The following is a 10,030-nucleotide window of genomic DNA, read 5'->3' as shown; positions in this document are numbered from 1 at the left end:
GTAGATTGTTAATTGAAAAGTGGTTAGAATCAGCTGCACCTTGCTTTTGTTGTTCAACACAAAGTCTCTATAGAAATCTTTACCTCTGAAAATGTTTGAAGTTCACCTTGAGAAAGAGCAGTTGTGGGTGAAATGTTTGTTGTATTAATCAGTTTCAGAGATTGTGTATTTCCACATTTAGTGGCAGAGAGAGAGAGATTAATGTTTGTGGTGGTTTGCTGCTTCATGTGGCAAATCAAATCCCATATTTTCAGTTCTCACAGTCTGTACCTTACCCATGTTATTATCGCCCACCTTTAACTGTGTGGTTTAACATGTTATTTGGACAAGTCCCCTAGCCTTCTATTAATCAAGCCACTGTGTTATAACAGACCACACTATGACTTCAAGAAATCACTCCATAACATGCACATCTGTTACAACCCCTATGCAGCCATATAAAGCACTTAATAATCAAGCTCCATCATATCTTAAAGACCTCATAGTTACATATTTTACAAGCAGAACACAACTGAAAAGGAGGCTGTTCTTTTCTCTCTCCTCTTCCCACTCACCCCAACCGGTTGAGGCAGGTGGCCGCCCACTATGAGCCTGGTTCTGCTGGAGGTTTATTCCTCTAAAGGTAGTTTTTCCTCTCCACTGTTTCCTAGTGCTGCTAGAGTGGGGTTGTTGGTTTTTCTATATGATTCTGTGTACAGTTATATTTTGTAAGATCTTAAACCGTACACTGTAAAGTACCTTTAGATGACTTCTGTTATGATTTGGTGCTAAACAAATAAAACTGAATTAAAATGAATTGAATATGGATCATCCACACAGGTATATCTCACTCACTCTGATGTTAAATAAAAGTGTCAGTACCAGAGTGCAAGAGTCACAAGTAAAAGTTTGAAAGGCCCATTTGACAGAACATATATTAATTGGTAATATTATATGCAGCCTAATTCATAATATTGCATCATAATTGATTTTTGATTAGATTTTGCATTAATAAGTTAAATCAAAATTTTCTGTCCTTTACAAATTATATGAGGTTGATTAAAGTAAATATCTTGTCTTCAGCACAATGTTCATGACCGCTCAAAGCTATTGTTGTAATTCCCCCTAGTTTCCAGTAGAGGTTGATAAAGATCATAGGTAATTAAAGCATTGACGCTGAAAAATGGATTTTGAAAGATGCTTACTTCGATAATTTTATGTATTTTTTTATGTAACTTCTGACTGTGGTAACAAAGTAAGGAGACACAGGAAAAGTCATGACAGATAATTATGTAAGGGATCGCTGAGTCAGTGTGGTGTCAGGAAGAAATTGGTGGTTTCATATGATTCATGTTTTGTTTTTTGGCAACAATTATGTAAACGTGTAATGATGTTTTTCATTAGTTATGTAATCTTTAGATAAATAGACTAGAACAGTGTTTGATATGCCTAACAATTAATTTTATTATGAAATGCATATTCTGTTACCGGGTAGAATAAGTACTTATGTTTAGGTGTGGAGCAAGCTGAGATGGAGCTCAGTTCATCCTGTTTACACAGCACAAACTGTCTATTGCACCTCTGTTGTGTCCTATGTTGTGTGCTTCTTTCTGCTCTGTCCAAACTCAGAAGTTGCCAACCCACTAAGAAACTGCAAGCGATTATGTGTAGGAGGATGAGGATAATTACAAGCTTGCTATATTCAGTTGAGTTCTCAGTTTCCAGATCTTGCCTGCTATCCTTGTTCTCAGCACCTCAGCTGGAGAGAGTGTGGGGAAATGATCATCTCTGTTCACCCAAAGAGTCACAGTCCTGAGACACAGAAACAATGTAGAAGAACCAGTGGAGCAAGCACTGCAGAAATGCACCTGTAAACTAATGACAGAGCCTTCAAGTGAATAAGCTCTAGTGTCCAGAAAATGACATTTTTCATTCTTTTGACTTAACAGATTTTTTTCTTTACAGTTCTTAATTTTGTTTAGAGGTGTGCATGGTTAGAACCTACATGTACAGTGTATTTTAGAGCTAAACAATTAATAATTGATTAATTAGATTAGATTGGATGAAAGTTACAACAACAATTATAACGATAATTCATTAGAGTCTATTATCTTGCTAAATGTCAAAACCAGTTTACCAGGTACCAGTTCTTAAAATGTGAGTAATCATTTAAATGAAATACTCATTGGTTGTAGCCCCAATCTAAAAAGAAGTGATCAAGCACTATGGTTAAAGTGAACCATGTTTTGTACTCTTCAAAGGACAATGCAAATGCAATGCAGATGTACAAAACAACAATGATTTAGTTTGTCTCTCTGTGCTTTATGACTTCTGTAGCCCATCTGTGTCTCTTAGTCACAAGCCCAATATTTCCTGAAAACAGCTGGGCATTAAATTGCTTACTCATACAGGAGCAAAGTGCATTAGTTGGGGACTATTTTAAGCTGCACACTAGGTCATGTTCACCGCAACAGCGTTAATGCCAACCAGAGCAACAGAGTGGTTCATTCCTGTGTTTAGAATAGCTTTTGGACAACAATGGAGGTTTATGGCACCAATAAGCTTTTTCTTAAAACTTTCTGGCTCTAAGAAATGTGCACAGTATTATCGCGATAACCTTTCATTCTGAAATCATCCAACAACAGCTCAAGTTAGTGCATTAAGAAACAGAACACACATTTCTACAGCAAGATAAGAATTTAATTATTTGTTTATTTATTAATTTATTTACGTGTTTCTATCTCCAGATTCACCCACCCGAAAAATATAAATTCCGGTGTATTCCAAAAAAAAAAAAAAAGGAACAATGGCATCTTCATCAACTGCATCAAGGGAATTAATCAACAAAATCAAAGTGGCAATAATTATTATTATTATTACAATAATAATTCAATGATCAGAATATCCACATTCCTAACAAATCCATATACAACTGCAATACACTCTTCAACACCACTCTTCCAATAATATACATAAAATCCCCAAATGTCTGTCCTGTCAAAACAATGATAGAGAAGCTTTTGGGGAGGGGGGCTATGGCTTGTCAAAGGGTATGAATATGAGTGACCAGCAGAGTTAATGGATCTAAGGTTAGTAAGAGTATGAGAGAGGGAGGCACACTTATTTAGTAAGGACCTATACAAAAACAAGCAATGGTAAATAATGACAGTATAGTTTCATGGTAATATTTGCCAGTCTAACTGCATCTCAATAAACGGTTAGAAGGCTCCATGAGAGGCAGAATTTGGGGAACAAAATGTCAAGAAATATATAAGGGTGGTCGGAGTAAATATAGAACTCTGAATGACAACCGTTGCAAACATATACCATAGGAACCTAAAGTGAAAGTCAGATACGCAAGAACTCAAAACAGGTTGAGAATTTTCAAAGAAATGCAGATGAAGGTTTCTCGAAAAAAAAAAAAGGTCTTAGTCTATATATGTACAAACATTGCTTGGTCACCCAAATCTACTTAGAAAAGCTTTTTAGTTGGTCAGAAAATGAGTGCAAGCTTAAGATTATGTGAGTTACTTCTTGTATGAGAGCTTCAAGATTGCAGCTGTTAAGTGACAGACCTTGCTGATATTCTAAGTCTGCACAGAAAGTGCCTCTGGTAGCTGTCAGTACATTTAAACACCTTTCCATGCCTCAGTATTGGTAACTTGAGAAGACCTATTCATAGAAAGAGAGAGAAACATTAGAGGAAAAAATAACTGTACACTCTGCATATACAAACAAACTGTATATACACATAGACATACCATATATACACATTTATCCTGTATGTACACAAAAGATTTAGCCAGTACACACACTTATATACAAACACATTCACTCGTTTCAGCAGGACCTCTAACATGTCTCTCTCTGTCCTCGTTTCAGTCATAAGTGGAAATGGCAGGGATTTCAACTCAGATTGGTGTCAGTGAAGTCCATCTATGGAAATAAATGGGGAGTTTTACAGCAATTTGGCTGCAGAAATGTGGCCTCACTGAAACCAAGAGTTCATCCGTTGCTTGGTTAAAACTCTACAGACACATAGTCAAAGTGAAATACAAAATAGCGGTAAGAGTGTCCTTATCCATTGGCTGTCACATCGTCTGTAAATGGAGAGCTCCATGGTGATTGTTGGGCGAGAAACATCCGTCCACTTTTTTTGTGTGTGTTTTTGAATGACTATAACCAAGCGGAAGGAGGGCAAATGTCTCAGCAACGTGCAAACTGTTTTAGTGGGGAGTAGGTAAAACACAAGTTTGTCCCTTTTGTCACAGTCCTTCAGGGCAACAAACATCTCCACAAGGTTGATTTAGTAAGAAAAACCCGGTTCATATAAAATGGGTTACTTATGAACTTCCATTAGATAGAGGCATCTATCTATATCAAGAAATAAATATCTGCTCCGGAAGATTACTGATGAAGAGTTTTTATACTATTGTAAGAATAAGCAGTGCCATAGAAATATAAATAACAATAACATTCTGTCCGGTATTTCAAAGTCTTCACTGAAGCAAGAGTTTTTTGTTCTGAAGCAGTTTCACTTGTTGTATTAGGCTGTGCATATTTAGTTTCCTTTAAAATGAAAGTCTGAAAGAGATTCAAACGGAAGAGCTAAAACTATGACTTGAGGAAAAAGATCAAGTGCGTCTAAAATGGAGTAAGAATGCTAGTAGTTAAATAATGCTTTGAGAATCCTAGATAGATAAAGAGTGAATAGATGAAGAGGAATCAAAGGGTAATTTGAAAAGACTATAAGAGAGAGAGAGGGAAATAAATGCTTTGAAAGTAAATCAGCTCTGACAGAAATTCTAAGAGAAGTCAAGCACCTTTGAAATACATTTTACCCACAATACATCTCCCCTCTCTCTCATTCTGAGCATCACACTTCCTTGGCCTTTGTGTTCCTCCGTTATGCTGATTGATCAGACTGCATAGCTGTTCTTTGCATGCTTGGCAGGCCAACAAATACCAATGTATGTCCAGCCTACCTTTTAAAAGTAAAATGTAGATCCAACCACCAGGCGTCAAACACATTTAAAATAATCCAGTTATCAAATCAGAGAGAGAGGGCCCAAGTAAAGTTAAAAAAAAAAACCCAGCATATCCTTACATGGTCCGCTGGGGCTCTGCACCATCCTTTGAGCAAAGAGAATGGGACCAATGCCCCAAGTTCTCCCTTTGTCAGCCAATCGCGTCACGAGAGAGGGCTCTCGACATTTGGCCATGCCACCCCACGGACTGCCGATGATGCATCAGCCAATTAGGTTCCACATTGTCCTCCATGAAGCTTTGAGAGTGGCTATGGGGAGAAAAAAAGGGAGACAGAGAGAGAGAAGAAACGGGGGAGGGTGCTTGATCAGGCGCTATTAAAGCATAGCTACTGACCGAGAATCTGCACGGTGGCAGTCCCTTCCAAAGCTGGACTGGTCTCTTTTCAGTAGTTTGTGTGTTCAGCTCTGAGGCAACTGCTTGTTTACCTGAGTCACTGAGGTATTTTCACAGCAATGTTAATTTCTCAATCACGAATCATCTCACATCTCTGAAAAGACACTGGTGTTCAAACTTAGCTCGCTTGGAATCCAACATTCGTTACACACAGGTAATTTCACAAAAAAAAGGTAGCCCTACTCGCTGTCTAAATAGAACGCAGTGTGCAAGACTGCTAGCACTGATAACATTTGGTGGTGCGAGAGTTAAATATTCATTGTGATCAGAGTCTAAGCTAAGATAATCTACTAGCACGGGCCTATGAAGTACTAGCACTGGCCATTTTGACACTGCAAAGAAAGTAATTTTTTCTTTCTGAGGAGAAAAAAATGACTGACACAGCTGATTATAAAGTCTTCAACTGCACATTAAAACAAGCTGAGTTGTTGCAGAGCGACACCAGTGTGTGAGCTACAAAGACAAAAACAGATTCACATCCAGACAAACCTTACAACAGATAGTTCGTACACAAAATGAAGGGTTATGGATACACATTACAAACATTTCATAGCGCTTCAGCATTTGACACACGAGAAACTGAGATTTCATTTGAAAAGCTCGTCAAACCAAACTTTTCACTTTAAATTAAACAGTTTAAATGGGTTAATTTGGTTTATGCTGTTCTGTCATTGTTTTCACATTTCATTTTGAAATGAAACTTTTAAAAAATTATGAAAATGACACAAAAACATATGTTATTGTTCATAATTTTAAGCATCAGGAGTAGTACAATATATTCTCAATGTCTTCAGCAAGGTTTCATAAGGTGCATTTGGTTAATGGCTAGGTAGTCTACTGGCCAAAGGATGCGCATTATATTTATCCTAGGCACTTGATGGCAGGCCTAACCTAAATAGTTGAAATAGTCTCTTCTAGGTTAGGTTTGAGACCCAACAAAATTATCCTGGCAATGTAGTACATGCTCAAAACTAAAACATAAGAGGACAACTCCTAATCAATTGTTAGTATATGTATGTACTCATTTTCACATTATTTTTGAATAATGTTGTACGAGAAAACTCACTTAAAATGTTGGTTTGAAGAAAAATATTAAGGGCACCACTTGTCTTCTTTGTGTAAGTACATGGACCAACACTTTTTAACTAAAAGGAACAAAAACCTTGAAAAATAGCACTACACAGTCATCTGTTTCATTGAAAGTAACTTCATTCACTGAATTATTATAAAAGGAGCTGTAAGCTGAAAATAGCCAATTGGGTTTAGTCTCCACAAATTTTAAATAACCTGTAATAACTTGCAATATGTTCAATAGATCCATCAAATCTGAGCTGGCGAGCTGCTTTTATTAACTTATTATTAAATTAAACCAGAGATTGGAGGAGGGTGTTTCTAAAACAAAGGAAATGGAAACCTTAACAACCCCATTAGACATAAGACACAACAAGATGCACAAGGAACAAATACAGAGACGCATACAAAACATATTGGGGGGAAAACATGTCCTGTCAAAGACAAATTGCAGAGGAGTGAGGGAAAGAGAGAGAGAGGGGGGAAAGACAGTAAGTGAATCATGAAAGAGGCAGTGCTATGGTAGACACAGACATTTGACTTGGAAAATGGCACCATTTGTTTCTGTTTAGCACCAGTTTATCACATATCGGTTCTGAGATTGAGAAGAGAAAAATTGCACAAACTCAGTCCAAAAAACACGAAGTCCCTTAGACTGGAAAAAAAGGAAAACGTTCCCAAAAAAGTCTTCCATTAGTCAAGCTTCTACGGCGCTTGATTTGTGTCATTGAATCAACCTGTTTTCAGCCCACAGATCTTTTCTCTCACTAGTTGAACTAACATGGATTTCCACCTGTTTACCTCTACTGGAAAAAAAACCCTGTTGAAAAACACTCAAAGGCACTAAGACAGCCAGACTACGTTGCCACATCTCTACCTACAACATTAGCAGCCTGGCATGTTCAGGGTAGGCATATTAAATGCAACTACATCCATGGGAGTCAACAGTTACTTTAACTAGCACTTCTAGCACTTCTTTGCTAATGGCTACTATGAAGTCTTTGGGGTGCAACACATTCTGTAGTGCTTGTTCCTTACTTATTTGTTTCTTATGAAGCCATAGACAGGCAACGAGTGCACAGAGCAGATGTTAACATATTGGCGTGTATGTCAAATGCTTTGTTTTACCGATTCAAACAGTGTATGATAAAGTATCATTATCTTGTCCTGCAAGACTGAGATGAACTGAAGCTCCACGTGAGCATCAAGAGAACAAGCGTCCATTGAAGAGCCCTTTGTGTTGTGTGTTTGTGTGTTTGCACTGTACAGTAGCTGTGTGGATACTACTTGTCTCCTGCACACTTTTCTTCTCTCTCTTCCCTGGAGAATATCTACGGTGATTTCTTTTCAAAGCATTGTCTTGCTAAATTGGAAAAAGACGAGGACAGTGTTTTCCCTTCCTTTGTGTCATCTCTCTCTGATTTGGCTCAGTGTTGTGTTTGACCTACTCCCCCTTCTTCTGCTATGACATTAGTTGCTGTTGTCGTGGTTCCAGTTGCCTGTGAGGTTGTCATGGGGGAGGATGTTTGGTTGCCACGGAGCTCTCCATTCTGACTAGGATGTTGATGAGGAGTGGGTAGAGAGGGAGGGTCTACAGTTTGGGGGAGGACTCCATTGTGGGGTGAGCTGTCAGAGGAAATGCCCGAGGAAGAGACTCTGAGGCCTTGATCGTTGATTACCGCTCCTCCTCCCCCTCCACCTTCAGTTTTCACACCGGGGTCTGCAGAACCCAGGGAGGAAAGCTGGTCCTCCTAGCGAGATAGAGAGAGAGGGGAGGGGAAAGAGGAGTGGGAGCAAGGAGAGATGGTCGTAGGAGAGAGGCCGTTCAATGAACCGATGGGAGGGATGTGCGAAGTTGTAAAGGAGATGTCCAATCAAAGCACAAGACGTCACATGTAGAGGGGAAAAAGAAATCACATGTTGAGAAGGTGTGAGAGTGTGGGAGGAAGTAAGAACAGCGAGATAAGGATGAAGAGGAGAGGACATGGAGGAGAAAGTGATTGAATTGAAGTGGAAAGCATCAACATTGAAAAATAGAATCAGTTGGAATGAGAACATGTAAAAGCAATGGTAGAAATAAAGTAAGGCAAATGGTAAGGGATCGGAAAAACCGCACAGACACAAAGAGAGAGACAGGGAGAGGGGAGAGAGAGAGCCAAATGAGTTACGAAGTTGATGCATGACGTACACAAATAGAAATGGCAGCACAAGAGAAAGGGACACAGAGAAAGAACGGATGAAGAGGAATTAAAAGTCTTGAGGTCAAAGGGTCCTGATCCTCTTGGGATTGTTAACAGGGGGTGTTTGTCATGTGCCAGGTGTAAAGAAAAGTCAGGAAGTCAAGTGAGTCATTATTTGCCAATCAGTGCCAATCAAATGTTGAATAACAACTAAACTTCTACAGAAATGTGCGTGCTGCTTAACAAGTCTACATCGAGCACATACTGTAGCATCAACTTGTGACTAAATAACATGCAAGAAAAGAAAGCCACATGTAACTCAGCGCCAATTTTTAAAAAGCGAGATAAAAGTGCATCCTATAGCCTGGCATGAAATCCAAACTCTTTGTCAAATTCACCAACCAAAACATCGAACCCAGACCCACTGATGGGGCAGCAAAGAGTGGTTGCATGGGTGTTGAAGCTTTTGATTAGTGATTATGTCAAAGTTTGGTTTTGCCATTCTCTCTTACCTACATTGGCACAGAATACCAACAATGCAAATGCTAGTTTCAAGTATAAATCAAGGTCTGTCTGAAAGCCCTCACTCCCCGTGTTGTTCACTGACATCTGTGTAGGAGCAGTGGGAAGAGAAAACAATTGGGTTATTGTGCCAACTGACAACTATGAAGACTTTATTTATAATGGTGCTTATTGTATCCAAGAGCTACTGAAAGTTGATTTGCATATAGAAGCATTTTGATAGCTAAATTCACCGTTTTACCATCAGACCTTGCTAGAAACCTCTTGAAATAATTGCACTTGATTCATCTTGCCTGGCACATTTACTGTGTGGTGTCTAGACATAATTACAGAGACTCTGTTTCCACTGAAACTGTAAAACGAATGCAGAGCAATCTTGAGACCTTGGAGGTACATGCTGTAATTTAACTCGGGTTTGCATTTTTATCAAACACCAGAACATACGAATGACATTAGGTACCACTTTAATCCTTACATACAAGAAGTATGAGACACTGTCACGTGAATGGAATGAAGTGCTGTAGAAGGGAAAGACAGGAAAGAGGAGAGATAGTTTGTTTGGCATCCAAATGAATAAAAAAGCAAAATTATCACTGGATAAACTTTATCTGATGGGTGTGTCCATTGTGAGTGGAAGGTGTTTCCACTTCACTTAAAGAAAAAGTGAAAAGAATAAAGAAAAAAAAAAGTTACCCCAAAACTTGATGTCAATTAGAGGTCCTTTTCTCTTCTCAATCAGAACCAAAATGAATAAAACATTTTCAGTTACTAATTGGTGCTATGAACAGCTACAATATCTATTATGGTTACAGACAGTTACAGGATGCCAGTAACAT

At 38.6% G+C, this 10,030-nt stretch overlaps 1 protein-coding gene across 6 annotated transcripts in view; it reads right to left on the bottom strand.

The window, feature by feature from the left end:
• Positions 1-2,796: 2,796 nt before the first annotated feature.
• syngap1b (synaptic Ras GTPase activating protein 1b) overlaps positions 2,797-10,030 on the bottom strand; it is a 108,997-nt gene continuing 101,763 nt past the window's right edge. For 4 of the 6 annotated variants that reach the window (XM_026372704.1, XM_026372706.1, XM_026372708.1 and 1 more), the window contains one exon: positions 2,797-5,275. In XM_026372704.1, the coding sequence (XP_026228489.1) occupies positions 5,158-5,275 (118 nt within the window). In that variant the 3' untranslated portion in view covers positions 2,797-5,157. Of the gene's footprint in view, positions 8,244-10,030 lie in introns of all 6 variants that reach the window. The other 2 variants (XM_026372710.1, XM_026372705.1) reach the window with 2 other exon arrangements.

The sequence above is a fragment of the Anabas testudineus genome, chromosome 16 (assembly GCF_900324465.2).
Source record: "Anabas testudineus chromosome 16, fAnaTes1.2, whole genome shotgun sequence".
Taxonomy (NCBI): Eukaryota; Metazoa; Chordata; class Actinopteri; order Anabantiformes; family Anabantidae; genus Anabas; species Anabas testudineus.
Note: the sequence above shows the minus strand (reverse complement) of the source record. Positions and strands in the feature narration are given on the sequence as shown.